The sequence below is a fragment of the Sabethes cyaneus genome, chromosome 2 (genome assembly GCF_943734655.1).
Source record: "Sabethes cyaneus chromosome 2, idSabCyanKW18_F2, whole genome shotgun sequence".
NCBI classification, from domain to species: Eukaryota; Metazoa; Arthropoda; class Insecta; order Diptera; family Culicidae; genus Sabethes; species Sabethes cyaneus.
The window spans coordinates 188,391,988-188,410,061 of record NC_071354.1 but is presented as its reverse complement, the minus strand read 5'-3'; the positions used below and the strand labels follow the sequence as shown (position 1 = coordinate 188,410,061).

The 18,074-nt window shown below is 40.4% G+C and overlaps 1 protein-coding gene across 1 annotated transcript in view; it reads left to right on the top strand.

The window, feature by feature from the left end:
• Positions 1-233: 233 nt before the first annotated feature.
• Positions 234-18,074, top strand: part of LOC128738728 (uncharacterized) — a 33,039-nt gene continuing 15,198 nt past the window's right edge. Inside the window, exon 1 of the mRNA XM_053834060.1 lies at positions 234-756. Coding sequence (XP_053690035.1) covers positions 713-756 — 44 coding nt within the window. The 5' untranslated portion in view covers positions 234-712. The remainder of the gene's footprint in view (positions 757-18,074) is intronic.

Genomic DNA, 18,074 nt, shown 5'->3' with positions numbered 1-18,074 from the left:
GTTGATGCCATGTGCTTGAACTGAAAGTATGGGTGACGGCACATGTTTGCTACCAAGCTCGTATAGACGCACACAGTGAACTTTTAGTCTGCGCTATTATAGTCGTCGTGTTCATACCATGCTTATGCACTGAGGAACAGTAGTTCTCGCCTTTTTCTCATCAGACAAAAATCATCATGCGAGCAACCAAGCAAAGCAGTTATAGTAAAATCCAAACCAAGGCTGCGGAACATTAGGAACCAAACGCTCGGTCGCGCAGGTTGTGTGTAGTCGGTTTTTCGTTAACGGGAAAAGTTACTTCTAGTGGAAGCAAAATTATTATTTATCTTCACTTGTCCCGTTCATCACCGTGTCTAGTTGTAGAAAAAGGAAAAACGGGTGTGTGCTGTAAAACGGAGAGAAAATTGAGGTTTTATAACCGATTATACCAACACTGGCGGTGGAAAAGCTTTGTGTTTCTGCTGACGGCGCGGAAAGCCCAAACTAGTTAGGTGTGTGCTGCCCGAGAGAGAAAACGAATTTGGTTAATTATAATCGAGCAATTTGACAAAGTTGTGTGCTAAAGAGTTTATTTAATAAAAATCGTCCCCCCACACTGGCGAGCTAACGCCTTGGAAAACGAAATCTACCCTGTGGAAAAAGGGTGTAGTGTAGTGCTCAATCGAAGAAAAATCGCATTCAGTGGAAGTCGAGCTGTCAAATATCATACAAAATGAACGGATACGCAGACCTGTCCAGCAACATAGAAAACAGCCGGTAAGTGAAAGTTTTATGTCACTTTCCAAAACCCCCGAAGTATGGCTGTCGAAAAGTTTTGTCGGTGGTTCGGATTCTAATTTCGTGGAAGAAATAAGGTCCGGTACTTTGCTGTGATTCGTCTCTATTGTCTGCGTTTGCTAATATGACTAGTTTCTACATCTACACCCTTTTTAAGCAAGTTTCTACTACTGCTGCGCGTTAACCAATTCCAGGGCTAGAGGCCCGAGCAGACACACATTTTCTGACTGACGGAACTACGGAAATAGTCACACAACAGCTTGGTCGAATGTTGTCATTGCACGGTTAAAGTCTATGACTGGTCCTTTGAATCATCAATTCATCATAATCATCGTACGTACGTAATAAGGTTTTGTTGGATCAATATCAAATTCCAAGTCGTTTCGAAAGAGGAGAAAAAAGCAGAATACAGAGTAAAAATGGTTTTCAAAACACAGACACATCTACGGAAATTTCTGAGGTTCGTAATGCAGATGGATTATTAATAAATAGGTAAAGCTTGGGTGAAGTTTTACCTCCAGCTTCCACCTCGAACGGAGACAAAAATACCTGTAATTTTGGCAACCCTAAAGGAAAGGGTACATGCAAGCAAAATAACAGAATAGGAAAACAGTTTGCTGAACTTCAAGAGGATAGCAAAGTGTTCACAAAGCTTCTTGGGAATTCAAGAAGCTACTACCTACTACAGCAATTCCATGAAAAAGGCATCAAAATTGATAGGTGCTTGGATTTTGTTCAAATTTCGTGTACCGCCTTGTTTCTTTTCGAAAATCTTTAAACCCATATTCTTGTTTCGCTGTTAAGGTGTCCCTTTGTGGGTTTGGATGGTCACCAAAATCGTTATTTTTATCAACCTTTCTAAAAAACTATAATTTGTGAACCACTGAATGATTTCGATGACTTTGGTAGCAGTTAAAAGATATTTTGACGAGTTTTTTGAGCAAAATTTTGGAGTGTAGGGTGTCATTCCAAGAAATCTGCGCACTAAAAGTGGGTAGGTTTTGAACGTTAGTAGCTCAGTAATTTCCTTCCTCGTCGATTTTCACTATTTTTACACCGATCAATCGGAAATTTTTTTACGCATTAATCCAAAATGAAAAAAGACTGTTTTGCAAGTCACTTTGACTAAGTATAAATATCAAGCACTGTCAAAAATTAACCAATCTCATGCAAGCACACTTTTTCTGTCCAGGATTGTGCCGACAAATTTAGGAAAAAATGACAATGTCTTCCCGTCCAACCTATCAGAGATAGTTCGTTTCTATCAAAGATAGATCAATTTGGTGTCCTGAAAGAAAACAATTTTGTTAAAGTCTAAAAACACCACTCTTAAACCAATTTTATTGTTTAACCGTTATGTGTGCGACAAAAAAAACACCTTTAGCAGGGCGACAAGGGTACCCGGGTACCCAAAATTGATATTGTTATAACATCAACAATTTTAAACCGATTTTGATGAAATAGGTGTCATTTGATTCGTTAATTTATCTAGTTTTGAATTATTTGGCCATTTGGCCATTAAAAGACATACGGGGCCGGAAAATCCGGAATTCCGACAGAGTGTCCGCTGTGAGGCAGAGAACTGATTGTATTGCAGGAAAATCAGTCATGCGGATGTAAAAACTTTAAAAATTCATACAATTAACTATTTCATATAATGAGATGAATCAGGTTGGCCATTCCGGAGTAGGTTCCTGTGGGGTCATGGGTGGTCAATCTAGGATTGGAGGTAAAACCTAGCAATATGGGTATCAAAGTTCTTGGAATTAGTTTAGTAGGTGATATTTTTTACATTTCGATGTATTTTGATTGGTTATTTCGAAAACTGTTTCTACGGGGTCACAGATCATACCGCAGGATTCAAAATAATGCTTAGCATTATCCGAACAGTTCAAAACGTAGAACCATCCGTTATACATTTGGAACCAGTTCCGAAATTGTTAATCAGTACTAAACTGGCCATATCAGTTCTAAACATCTAAAAGATCCGCTAAACCAATCCTAATATTGGATAAGGCACTCAACTGGCCATCTGTAACCCTACAGGAACCCAATTCTGGAATGGCCAATGCGATCTAAAGTCACCAATTTATATAATAAGATGAAAAAAGGGACCACAATGTCAAGTTCAAAGCTAAAAGCTTTGCTGAAAGCTGATATTCTTTCAAACAAGCGGTTTCCCACGTTTTACCGGACGTTGCTCCGGAATCACCGATTCTTGGGAACTACATCTAATTTGATGGCCAAATTCTTTATCTAATCGAAACTAGATAAATGTACAAATCAAATGCCACTGGTTTCATCCAAATCGGTTCAATATAGCCAAAGTTATGAACATAGCAAATCATGGGTACCCGGGTACCCTTGTCGCCCTCCTACGTAATAAAAAAATTCAAGTGCCTCTCATTGCTAATCCTCTTCATGGATATGCACCAAAAAAACCTCAATTACTTAGTATCAACGAGTTTTACGATGTCGCAAAATTTCAATGACGTATGTTTTAAATTGAATGAGTTATAACTATTTTAAAATTGAAAAGGTACCCGGGTACCCCGTTGCACACATAAGGGTTAAAGATTGAATCTAGATCAATTTGATGTTATGAAGAGAGAGAAAACTGTTACCAAAAAGTAGGTGACCACCCCTTCCTATTGCCTTATTGTATCCACATATTGTAAGGGTAAGGATTCATTCTAAACGACTTAACGGATTGACGGATTGACGTGACATAACGCACCAATTCTTAAAGTGAAGACTAATTGACCACTGTCTTGTCTTTTTTGATTAAAGCAGAGGAGCGTTTGGTGCGAAAAATGTTAGACTGAATACTGGGCAAGTTTTCGATTTGCGGCTAAACATATATTGGGTTTTAGTTCGTAGCACTGGGACTCCAACCCAGAATTTCTCGATTAGTACTCGAGTGCTTTACGCATTTAAACTATACCACACCCATGTATTAATTAGTCTCAGATCTAGTCACTGCCTTATCGAAAAATAGGTTTTGGGCGTTTAATTTGCTGTTTTGCATCAGTTAATTGTTTGCAATTCGTTACATACTTTACTTTGCATTGTTGTCAAATATGAAAGTAATTGAAAAGTACAGCACTGGCAAAAAGAACTAGTATGATGCAAAGGACGTTAGCTAATTGATAATATTTTAACCGGCATAATTTTTACTGGCTTTAGGCTGTCCATATTGCCGCTGAAAGACAATTGTACTTCAAATCAATCTATAGATGGTTCTATCAACTATTTTCCAGCGAATGTTTTAAATGAGAATCCAGATCAATTCTGGCTTTAGTTTTCAGAAGGTCGCATAATCAACCCTTTTACATGCATTATACGACCTTTTGAAAACTAAAGCCAGAATTATTTTTTTTTTTCTTAAGAGCTTTTGGTGGCCTCGTTTGCTGACTTCAGACTTACCTAACAAATTGGCAACTCTCAGTCAAATTAGGCTCTACTGAGTCGTACTGCTTTTGCAATCTATCTGAAGTTCCGCGAGGAAGCTACCTAGGACCATTCTTCATATGTTCATCATATTTTTAATGGCGTCTGCTCTGTGATCCTCCCGGGCAGGATTTACTATACGCTGATAATCTAAAGATATTCCTCTTGGTATAATAAGTAAAGGGCTGTAAGCTATTGCAAGGCTTTATCAACCAATTTTTTTCCTGTATAGACTCATCACTGTGACTTATCAACCAATTGGTGTCGCTTAAACAACCTGACCATCAGTACTTCGAAATTTCAAAAGTGAATCGTAATCTGGGTTTTGTCATACTTAAGTGGCTGCTCTGAGGCTTTTTCATGCGGAATGAGTTTTATATTTCAGAAACCATTTTGCAGCTATTTCTAGCTATTTAAACGTCGCATATTACGATTGCTAGTGTTCAAAACCGATTCTACCTGTTCGTTCGAGTTTATATTATAACAATTTATAACATAAAAGCTGCTTGATAATGACTGTCACTCACCAGGAAGTCATTGCTCAGATTATTGTCTGTAACATTTGATTGTTTGAATTAATCTGCTTGATCATTGGAACCGATGATATCAAACTGAAATTTGTAAAGCCCTTTTAGAAGTTCAACATCGGCCTTAAAATGCGTGTTTTGTATAGACAAGAAGGACATCCTTTGGTTTGGTGTGTGTGTCCGTAGACACCTCCGAGAGAGGAACCACTTCTTGAGTTGCGCAAGGAACAAAGCATAACCTCTATGCATCGAACGAGACTTGAAAAACGATCAAACACCACCACCAGTAGCAGCAGCCAGTTATCTTTGACTTTCTTGTTTTACGCGGATTGTCTAGGGCGCAGAAGGCCGAGAGTCGTTTTCGGGCGAACGCGAGACAGCCGCACGCAGTGCGCAGTAGTAAATCCGACACATACGCAATACGCAACCGGATGACCTCAAAGGATAAACACAACACGGCTAAGCCAAACAAAAAATGCGAAACGCGTATGGCATGCGTTTGCCCCTGTATTTTCTATGGTCTTTCATTCGATCATTGGTTACGAATTAGTTTTGTTGAGACGTTTAATATTTTGCAATGGTACTTGTTAATTGCTAGTAAAAGTCACAGGGTGCAAGGTCGTTGCGAGCGATAATGGTTGAGATTTTGCTAGTGGCGTATTAGTTTTAGGACACACTCATCGATTCAAAGTGCGTTTCTTAGTTAGTTTTCGACTTGATTAGTATTAGTTGCGACCGATGCATCATATTATCTTTGTAGATGTTCCGTTCATGTGGGGCTGCAAATAATAGCCAGTCCATCTATTTATATTCAGTAGTTTTCATCATTTAGCAATCAATTCTAAACACTTGGTCCGAAAAAAGAACCGGTTTGCTTTTATGCCGTTCTGTTCGACGTCTGTCGGAATTCCAGTCTGTCTACCCTCAAAAATAACTAAAAAGACTTGGCAAATGTAAGGCAATAATAATAAATCCACATTCCTAAGCTTGATCTTGTCATGTTAGGTCTCTCTATGTGGCTTGGCTGCCGGATTTGATAAGGAATGTTTAAAAAGTTTTGCAAAACGGTCTATTGTATTGATTATATCGTATTGTTTTGTAATTGTTAAAAAGATACAGATAAAATCGAGTACCGAAAGGTAAATTATTTCCTCTGTTGCCAAAGTTGCCAACCAACAACGAAACAATCCACCTAATGTAAATTAAACTAATTATCCGAGGCACTCAACCGCAAAGCTCTCGTGGTGGCGTGCGCTGCACAATGCCACATTTCAATGTTCACTTGACAATTCGATACGCAAAGGTCGTCTACTCCACTTGCTGCATTCCTAAGTTAGGCAGACCGGATCGTCGACTAGTTGGGGGTGTGTACGATCGGTTCGTCTCTATTGCAAAGCACCCAAACTGTCTGCCTGCCATCTGCGATGATACGCGTTGCTTATGATGAACCAGGCGACCTCTGGATGGTGTCAGTCTTACGGTGATCGATCCGATACGCACAATCCAATATATGCATAGCGTTTTGGATTATCACTGCTGCCGCGGCTGCGGCTGCATTTGTGGCTGATAGCAGCAAACAACGGCATCGAAAAGTTTAAGGTCAGGCTTGTGCAACAAGCCGTGATGTGTGTGGATTCAGGTTTGGTTGTTTATTCGCGCGCTCGCGCATACGCGCGCGCTCTTTCATTCACAGCTTTCGATGTAATACAAAGTAATCAACGCAGCAGCGATTATTATCGAGCCATTGAGGAGCAGAATTTTTAGCACTCTCCTTCGGTGGGTCCTTGGCTTACGGAGAATGTGTAACCGGTGGCCGTCAGAAACGTCAGCCCCACTGTGCTACAGAATTCCAGTCATCGTGGCGGGAATCTTAAGTAGTATTTCGGCCTGGGGCGCCTCAGTAATTAGTCAAGTCAGCACAAAGAGAAAATCTAGCACATGGACAACAACCGTAGAATCGAACGGAATTGCAAAATCAACAGGCATGCAAGGGTCCGAAATCGTACGATGCGGTTAGTCAGCATGCAGCAATGCCAGAAATGCTTTCACGTTTCGTTTAGACTGTCTCGAGATAGTTGTTGTGACCGTTAAATACAGTAAGAGTTTATATCAATATATCTTTATACTTACAATATTGTGTTCTTGAACTCAAATCATCTGACAATTATAATCCCGATAACTGGTAACAGAATTTCGAAGTCAAATATTACTTCTCCTACCCATCCAAAGTGACACCTCGGTACGGAACGTTCGAGTAGACGCGCCTTGCAAGGTCTCCGCAGCTATCCGTTCCGTACCACAGTCCCTCGCCCGACCAGCCAGCATAAAGATACACGTTGTCTTTACTTTCATATGTCACGGTATTGGTGGTACCGCACTGGCTCATGCGCACTACCGTCGCTTTCGGAGGAAACTCGCATCTGGCCAGCGGTTTTCGGCGATCAGATGATTTTTGCTGCAAACTTCCACTCCTTCCATACTAGCAGCCCTCGGTTTTGCGCTTTACTTCGCTTCGTTCTACTTGAATGGTTGCCAAATTTTTGCCCGGCAAAATGCGTTCCAATCGAAGCAGAATGTATTCTTCGGCGTCAGGTAAAATCACACCTGTATAAAAGCGCAGGGTCGACCGGAATGACGTTACCTGCATTCCTAAAATATTTGCATTCACCGGGAGGTTATGTAAACAAATGTTGCGTCAGTCTGACGGGTGCTTTCAGTTATCCTATTTCATAAGAATTGTACCCTGTACCTATGCATGCAAATTATTTTCTCAAATGGTTGCTCAAACCGTATTTTATTGTTACAAAAAAATTGAACTTGACGAAAGCAAAATAATAAAAGAATTTGCAAAGAGCTCAATTTGTCCTACTCATTGAGAAATAAACCAGAGCAGAGATAAGCACAATGTGTGGAAGGCATTAACCGCAATTATTGCCAGTATGGCATGATACTTTATTTAAGTCTCCGCCATGTATTCGCCTAACACTTATAGAAGACACGTTCCTATCTATACTATTACATCACGCGGTGTGCTTGTTTAAACGAGTATTACCTGCCTGCACTGTTGTTCTACGATTAGCACATCAGACAGGAAGTGAATCACCTGCTGCTGCTGGCTGCTTGCATGATTGGAACATGGTATTTTGCGGTTCGCTGTTTGTAGATAGTGAAATTACTATCACTGTATCAGCGGCGCTGATAACAGCAGGCGGTTGGGAATAATTGGTAATTAGCAGGAAAAATGATAGGAGCATCACTGAATCGAACGTTTATGCAAATCATCGTAAGGCGAATAAGTTTTACCGTCATTGCTTCTGCCTTGATGAGAGAGCAAATTTCCAGGTTTTTATGAGCGAGCATTCTAGTCCATTGTATACACCTCACTAGTGAGCTGCAGTCGAAATTTGATGTTTCGAATTATTGCTTGAATGATAGAGGTTCATAAAGTCTTATTTTCTTGTTCTGTAAAGTTTTTCCGTTGCAAATAGGTTGCTTTTTGTGAAAAGATACAAACTTATAATGTCGAACTAAAATATTTTAAACGTCGATAACTTTTTTACCACTGCATTAACTGTTATTCAATGTTTCATACATAACTGAACAAAAGAAATTCAAAATCTTGGTGGATATTTTCCTTTTCCTTAACCCTCTAACTGTAAATCTGCCTTTGGTTAAGAGACTCAAAACAAATCGTTAAGTTTCATAACAACATCTACTCGCTTGCAGGCTTCTACATCTGCATGTGAAGCATCAGTCAATAATACTCGAATGAAGATGTTCCCAGTGTATCAATAACAGCACTAATCGATGTATGTTTTCAGGATGAGAATAGAAAGGAGGAAAACCAAACGCTGTACTAAATTACGTCCTATGATGAAGATCATACATCGCAGCAGTGCATTCAAACTATTTAATGCATCGAAGAAACTACTGATGGGTCTTTCGGGGCCTGTGTGGTTTTATCCAAGAAACGAATGGGGTCTTTGACTGACTGACAATAGTTCCTTCTACCGAAGGAAAAGCATTAAGACCCGGTTATCGACCAAACTCTTACGTCAAAAGCAAAACAGTTTTTCAACCTGAATCAGTGCTTATTTCAAATTATTTCAAGTTAAAAATTGCTTAGTCAGCTTATACCACATAATAATCGGTTTATGCAAGTTAGCAAGAAGGTGTCTAGGATGTTCTAGATCTGCAAACAATCAGACTATTGTCTCAAAGCAGGTCTGATCATGTACAAATGGATCATATCGATGACCACACGAAAGAAATATCGTTCTGTAATAGTAATAGTTATATTGTATATCTGAAAAATATTTTGCCTGTATCTACAGAAAAAGAATGTTAACTTTTTCACACGCTGTTTGATCGATTGATATTTAACGTGTACTGTAGTCAAAGTTGAACACTTGTTTTTTGGATCTAAGAATCTGCTAAACTGAAACTAACTAGAAGCTAATCTGAACCCTAAAGTTAACAACATTGATGATAATGATACAGATGAAAGTGGGGAGTATTCTCAGTTCGAAAAGGAAATTGCTTTAGAAGATTTCATGTGCAGGCAGCGTAGTCATTTGCCGTCAAAACCACTAGATTGTACAAATACTGGTACGATACGAAACAATTAAAGGTAGTTTAGAAAACTGTATGGACGAAATGTATGGACATCTAAAAAACGTAAAACGAGCACAAAAGTATAGACACGAACTTTTACCTATTCTGGCGGCTAAAGAATGATTGAGCGAGACCCATCGCTAATTCCGAGAAAATAGAAATACACTGAAACTCAAAAAAGCTGGACAGAAATAAAGGTCGTCAAAAAGTGAATATCTGGAATGGGAAAACACTTTTGAAGCAAACTGAAGGAGCGAAAGTCAATGAAGTCGGAAGTCGAGAGCAGTTCCAGGAACTCTTCAAAGCTATACAAACGTCTGAACGCTCGCATAATTCGTCAATTATAATCAACGATCAACGATAATCGAGCAATCTCTGAAGCGTCTACAAATGATGAATGTGTGAATAGAACGAAGAAACTAGTTCAAATATTTTATTTTTATAAAGGAAGTTATTAATAGGTATTGTAATTCATTCACTGAAAAACAATCGTTATTTGACCGTCGTTTTTATCAATCAAATCAACAATAAATACTGTCGACTTACTCAAAATAACCATCAGCTGGCTCATACGCAAAAATCAGGACTTTATCAATCAAATCAACATTAAGTACTATCGACTTACTCAAAGTAACCGTCATTTGAAGAAATCATCAGTGAAGGTTTGATTTAAAATGAAACAAATTTGGACATAAACAACAACGGTTCCACTAACATTACGTCGCGGTTCGAAAACACAGTTGGTAATTTTGTAAAACAGTCGTATCAAAATGGGCCGAAGGGTCCCAGAATTTCAGGAACTTTTGTACATAGGCATAGTTTTCTAGACGAAAACAATATTTACAAAATTTGTAGGTTTTCATTTTCCCAGAAAACTTCAAGTAAATTTTTTCAATTTTCTCGGAGGTCATTTATTTTAAATAATCAACTTTTCAACTAACTATCGCCGAATATTTAGGTTTAGAATTTTTAACTTACGTTTTGACTTCGAAATGAAACCGAAATGGACTTTCCAGCCTCTTTATTTGGCCCGATATTGGTCATCAATTCGAACAACCGTAAGTTCTGAACATGAAAGAACACGGAAACGTTCTTCAAGGGCAACAACGGTGTTACGGGTACGCATTACGCCTCCACCGGCCGTCGAAAGGGCACCCTGGAAATACCAACCAAACTCGGTCACGTTTCTATCGAGGATATGTCCAGTCCAAGGGTCAAGTGTAACCGTAAATGCGTGCCCCATCCGCGTACTTGCAGGTTATTTACCAATGCTTTTGTTAGTAAACAGGTTCCACTCCGTGCTGCAGCTGCTGCCGAAGAACCAAGCCAAACATGCTGACTTGGCACATGTTTAGCAGAACCAACACTAGAGCGCTTGCCGTGCGCCGCTCGGGCGTACTTCGTTACGACCTAGGCTTAGACAGAGGTTCACCACAGCCAAAGTCAAGCAATTCATTCCTACGAAATCAAAAGTGAGTTGAGAAAAAAGCCAATTTTCCGCCACCGGCGACGCAGCTCTCCGGCTTGCATCGGAGTCCGCGGTGCTCCGAGAAAAAGTAAAAGTTGATTTCGTGTATATGTGAACTTTAATAAGCGGCAATGCTTCGCGAGTTTCCTCTTCGGGCCGGCAGAACCATCGAGAAGCATCGATCGAGAGAGAGATCCACGCTGCGATTGTTGGTTGACCAGTTGGGAGGTCGTTGACGAAGGTCGCCAACTTGTTCAAATTATTGAAAACGCTGGCCAGCACCACGGTGAGATGTGCAAAAATGAAACGAAACTTAAGAAACCGTGTACGAGTGTACGAGGGATGATGGCTGCTTGTGTTGTGTTGTGAACTCTGAAACATGTAGACAAAGAAGTCGAACGCGCGCAGGTGTTGTACGGAATTTTGAACAAGAATCAAGTTCTGGTGGTATTTCCATACGAGCCGGGCGGGCAGCACTCTGCTGAACTGCATTCGTTGACTTCCTTATCGTTCGGTTCGGCATACGGTATAATTGATAAGATTCATTCTGGCTTTATTTATACTTCATCCGCAGCAAAAAGTTTAGCGGAATTTTGTTGCTAAATTTATCGGATTGGTAAACGTTAGGAAATGATATTGACGTAAAAGGAGGTTTGTCCAACTCGACACGAGTCGGTCGATTTGAATTTTCTACCCATCCTATTCAGCACCTTTCAACACCGGGTGCAGCCGCAATTAGCATACTCATCGAATTGGAAAACAGGTTCATGAGAGTGGTTTCCGTGCCGGATCAAAAGGTCTGAAGTACTTGGAACGTACGCGCTTCGTACCTGTCGGCACGTGGTGGTGTAATGGAATATTCAAAATTCGTGTATTTTTTTGAAATTTGCAATTTTGATTTGTAAGGTCGGCCGCAAAATTGTAAATTCGTTTGAGGCCATGAACTGCATTTGCTTAGGCTAGCAATATTTGTTTTGTAGCTTGTGTTGTTTTGCTGTTTCTGGTCACTTTTTTTGTTGTTCTTTTTTAGGTGAACAAAAAGTAGGTTAGCTCATGCATAAATTGACACCGAATCAGAGCTTCGATCGTTTTGTAAACATTCAGCTCTGTATTCTCTGTTGCTTTGTGTAACGTCCTGTGCGGGTTCGAGTGCAAACGAGCAATTAATTTGCTCGTGCATGAAGATGGCACAAAGGTGCGGTAGATATGAAATTATGAATTATTACTGATTTCGGTTTGGATTTACGCAAGTTTCTCGCGATGCGTCCCAGGCAGAGAAATAATTGCAATGCATCACAATCAAACCAGCACAAAGTTGCCACTAAAATTCGCACGTTCACACGTCTCGCGGAAGCTTTGGCCTTGTGAAACAATATACAAGAAAACAACGTTTTTTTCTATGAAAAATAGCATTCCTAACCTTTTACGTTGTATTACGAACAAATGTTCGAAATGCGCAAGTAACGATCTGTGTTAGAGAAAGCTATTAATTTTCAAAATCCGTTACCCATTATTATATTGTACCGCAGATAATGGATTACTTGCGATCGAAACCTGTCTAACCTGCATGCTTGCTCTAGAGTTATGCTGATTAATCGATAATAAAAAGCATCTGCCATGTTGTAGCTTACGATACGCATGATAAAGGAAATAGCGAAATGGGCGACATCTACATATGCAGTGGCAAAGCTGCATTACGCTTGAAATAAACTATGCAGGCACCACGTGGGTATAGTATTCAACCGGTTTTGGGGTAAACATTTGCTGCGGATAGCTTCATTCACAGAAATGCTTTTGTGCTTTTTTTTCTCTCTTTCACGGGGGAAAATGCATAACCGATTACGATGGCTACAACTGAAGTGGGTTAGTTTGACGGTTCCGTAGCTAAATACCTAACAATTGTACTGTGCCAGAGCGAACGCGTTGTGAGGTGTTTATGAATTTATTGAATTGCGAGCCGCTGCTCTTCGGTTTAGATTCCTCTTTTGACAACAACGGCCAAAATGAGGCCGTTTTTGAAAGTTTTTAACTCAATGATCGAGTTTGCACTCCAAGATTTTTAATAACAAGTTTTATCGGTTGGTTGCTTATGTTTATTACCAGATTATTGCAAGTTTTTCGGCTTTTTGAAGCTCAATATGATAATTTTTGTCATCTAGACAGCTTCCTCGTCTACTAGCCGAACTTTGCATGTGCTCTCAGTGTACTTTCCAAACTTATGCACTGTTATGTAACAGGGCAAAGTGTGCACACCGAGCACCGTTCGATTTCCAAACCGACGCCCGAGCAAACAGTCAAGCCCGCCGCAATCTTCTAGCGACCGCGAGGTACAACGCAGCAATCGATCGACCGATCGATGGTTTCTCCGGCGAGCTGTTCAAAGATCGCTCGACCGGCCGAGACACGGCATTAGCTCCACCGCGTCCGACCTCATTTGTTTCCCCTCACCTGATGATCCAAAATGGCAAACATAGCACCGCAAAGCGGTGACTCTGTTTCTTGCCTCTGCCCCTGGTCACCCCCCTTCTACGACCCCATCAAAGTGGGCGAAACTTCTTTTAGCACGGGGCATCTAGTCGGTATGCCGAAACTTTGCAAATCGAAATACCAATTCGAACCAATCCACCAACCGTAAAACTGCCCCGTGGCTGTGTGATCACCACAAGATCGAATCTCTGCTGCTGCAACATAAGCCATAAGCGAGCCGAATGACGACGGGGCACGTTCATTCACCACCAGCACCACCAGCGGTGGTTTAATGTAGTTGTTGTTGGAGTAAGCGCTACGTCTACGGGCGGGCGAGGGTCTACTTTTTCGCCAAGGTCGACTACTCTGGCAGCAACGGCAGCAGCAGTAGCAGTAGAAGCAGCAGCGCACCCCGAGCTACCTTCGACGTGAAGCAATCTAGTCATGTGTAGTAAGTTGACTGAAAAGCTCATTACCATTTAGCCAGTCGTCGTAGGTTGATTGTGACTGTGTTATTCTGGTCAATGATCAGCTCCGATCAGCTCTCAGCAGTAGTGGCAAGAAACTCCTATTACCACTACTGCGAAGCGGCGAAACTTACACCGTTAAACGCATTTTCATTTAGTTTAGGGTTGAACAACTTTTGTTTACATACCTCGTTGACATGTTATACTTAGCTTATTTCAGGTCACCGTGTACTGGTACAGTGACGGTGTAGTTTTTCGCAGAAGTTCAGTTAACCCCATTAGTCACTATTGTTGATCTATCTGATCGAGCGAGCGGCAGGTAGGCAGGCTGCCCATGTTTCGTCACCTTCTTTGTCATCTCTCGTAATGCGCGCTGAAACTAATGCACTGGTTTTTCTACCGCGAATTTCTACTGACGTGCGGCGGTTGGCAGATTAGATCAACCTAAAAATAGTAGCGAATTGAATGCGGGTGCGTGTAGCGATTCTTTCTTCTTGATATATTACAAAGGCTTGGAATTATTCCTCTTACAGAGTATCTGTCAGCAATAATGGTGTGAATTCGGAATCGGTGTTTTTCGGAATCTATTGTTGCCAGTATGGCAATGTTTTATCGATCCTTTTACAGAAATGTAGTAAGCGCTGAAAAGTGAGATTTATGGGTGCTTCTTAGATGCTTCATAATGCTTCATGCATTAATTTAAAGCAGATTACAATGGTTCCAGTTTGTATTTTAGAATTTTTACAAAAGTGATCAATGTCTTCAATTAACCCTGCAAAGAACATTTCGAGTAACTTTTCATGAAAAACTTTATTCAAATAATTAAAAAAAATCTAGTAACTTTACATTAGACATACGTTCCTCCATTTGCATATTCAGCGCACATTTGTCGGCACTGGTATTGATCTTAAAAAGCACACTCAACGATTTGATGTTGTCCGCTCTGTTCTATGCCATCGTAATGTGTTCTGTCCTGTCTGCTTCCTTATTCTTGAGTTGCACCGTTACGTTACGTTACAGCGTTACGTTGTGTCATCGGAATAATAACTCTTAATTATTATTCCAGGAACAGCAACCAGTTCAGGTATGCATAAAAACTTACATCTCGCTCATTACCTATTTTCACTATATAGCGATTTAAACATATATTTTGCTCCATACGAGTCAATTCATAGAAAAAGTTTTGAACAATTGATGCAAAATTTTGTAAACCTTTGAAAAAAATTATAAGCGTTCAAATTTCGATCAATTTTCTAACGTTTGCTTTAAAAAAGAACTTTTTTCGGATGGTGATAAAAAAACTAAGACAGCTAATTGAGTGTGATAAATTTCTCATGGAAGGTTATTATATTAGTTTACTCGCAAAAAAAATCTACAGCTCTATCAGTCGAACTCTAACCGTGATGGTCTAACGACCGCTCTAACGACCCTGAGCGACAAGAAGCTTCAAGGATGTTGAAGAGGAAGGCCGAGGGAAAAGTGGCTACATCGCTGCGCGGTTGAATAAGATGATCAAGACGATTTTCCCGGCGAATCGCGACGTGGCGGTTGTGATGGACGACGAAACCTATCTCACGCTCACCCTGGATGATGGCAACGACTGACAGCGCACTTTGTATTTTACTTCCCCACGAAGGAAGTGAGCTCCGAGGTGAAGTTTATTTCACACACCAAGTACCCCAAGAAGGTGCTGCTGTGGCTGACAATCAGCGAGAAGGGGATGTCAAAGCCGCTCTTCTTTTGCTCCGGACTGGCCGTGAACGGGGAATTTTATAGTACGAAGTGCCTGCCGGAAGTTGCATCGTTCATCTAGAAACACCGTGAGGGCGAAGACGTGGTGTTCTAACCGGATCTGGTGACGCCCAATACTCGAAACGATCATCGATAATCTTGAAGCGTAAGATCTACTCCAATAATTTTGTAGCGAAAACTGAGGAGAAATTGATAAACAAAATGAAGAAAGTACTCAAAAACTTGCTTACACGCATGGTTTCGTCCACCGTGGCGAATGTTCCGGTTAACTGCCGGAAGGCCGCTCGCAAGGGCGTAGATTTTTTTTATAGGTAAACTAATATAATAACCTAATATAATAGCCTTTCATGGGAAATTTATCACACTCAATTAGCTGTCTTAGTTTTGTTATCACCATCCGAAAAAAGTACAGTTTTTTAATGCAAACGTTATTTTCAGTTATTTTCGTTATTTTGTCTTTTATACATTCCTTCCTATAAGATAAAGTCAAAAACTCAAAATTTTGTAGTTCAAGTCACCAGAAACCAAGCGACAGCAGCTTAAAAGTGCTTGTTCCGTAAACTGTAAAGGTCGCGTATTTTCAAAACTAACACTCAATTGGGATAAATTTAAACTGAACTAACTAAGCGTTTAGGGAGCGCTATGGGCTACACTTGTGTGAACATTATGTAATACTTCGGCTCAGATTTTGTCAAAAAATAATGACAGGCTGTGTTCATCTCGCTCCTACAGTTTTATTAGCAATCCCGGAGTACCTCAGGGAACCAACTTGGGATCCTTACTACAATCTTTTATACTGATTCATGCTTGCTAATACTTCACGGTTTCAAACGAACCTAAAAGATTCACATAGAATCTCTGGGACTGCCCGCATTGGAATCGTATGGTAAAATTCTGCAAAAGATGTGGATGTGAGAATGTCGTGCTTATAGAACCAGGATTCGTACAGAATGCTTGTGTGAAAATCCAACAGGTGAATTCTTAGGATTCCTATAACTCGGAAACGGAATCCCCTTTACTATGAAATAGGCATCGGTGCCGTGTGCGTAAGTAAGGGAATCAGGGGGATTGCAGCGACTAGTAAAGCTATTTGGAAATTGGTGTTGCTAGAATCAGCTGATAAAGCAGTGACATCAATGTTGTGTCATTTGCTTCACGCGCAAACCACCGGTCATCGATTGGTTTTACGAAATCATCGTATGCCTGCTCGAGAGAATAAAAATTCGGAGGTACCGCTACAGAGATCGCTACGTTACAGAGCTACCAGCGGTTTTCGTGATCCCTATTGCCTTCAATCGTTATTTATCGTTATCTTTACGAGGGTGTACCCTCATCGCTCAACATCGCATTTTGGAAACAACTTCAATAGTATGGGGCTCTTATGTGAGCTACTGGATCACAAAATTTGAGACTATTCAATCTCGGCTCATCAGATTTACTGTAAGACTGCTTCCTTGAAGTATTACAACACGCCTAAGCCAATCTATGAAGATCACTGTTATTCGCTCGGAATGATCAGATTCAACAGCGTCGTCATCGTAAAATTTACGACATCTGAGTGCATACAGGAAAAAAGCTAGGTTGATGAACACTGCAAAAAGTATAGGACCTAAGTTATTTCCTTGTGGAATTCCCAGTAGGTTATAAAAAGGTTCCGATTTCTTGGTACCGGACAAGTATGTGGCTTCATCCATCTCAAGTCTTTTTATACGATTCAACTACTTTTCGTTATCTCCAAACGACAGAAGATATAATTTCTGCTATAACAAAAAGATGATTTCCAACGTAATTAGACAGCAAACTTATGCAATTCCACGACAATTCTATGCATTTCTACGTTGCTACGTTGCTACTTTGTATGTCACAGTCGACGAAAGCAAAATTACGTTTTACTGCAGTAGACTGAATCACGAATTCACGAAAATATTGTAAATAATGCATGGAGAACGGACAGCACAGCATATCCTTGCTCGACCAAAGCAAAGTAATCTCACTTGTCATTGGCTGACAGTTGAGTCACTAGCGTTTTAGCCGTCGTCTCAGTCGATACACTTCAGTATCAAAAAGTACACCAATCGAGCAGTAGAGTAACACTCGACGTGACTTACAGAATAGGGCCCATAGCTTTTTATCGGTCGACTCAGTCGAGTTACTCGGCAGAATCGTAACGAGTTTGACGTATTTGATAGCAGAAGAAACGACTCGAGCAAAGTGACACTAAAACTTATACTTATAGGACTTATAATCTATTGAAGAGAAGATGCAGGTGTTAGCAAATGTTTAAGCTTCTCGATTGCACTTCCGATCAGGTTTTTCAGTTTGCTCATCTTAGCAGTAGAGACAAATCAATCTGTTTTAGCAGCGATATGATTCCAGCCTCCCAGTTAGCCTCGAGGTACGATGAAGGTCTAATAAGCTAGTTGTCGTATGTTCGAATCTCGGCTGGGAGAGGCTGTTAGAGTCAATAGCATCAATGTTTGCTTTTATGATTCCTAATGCTATTTTCTGTTGTAAGAGATTGAACATTACTACTACAAGTAGAGCAAATCTCCC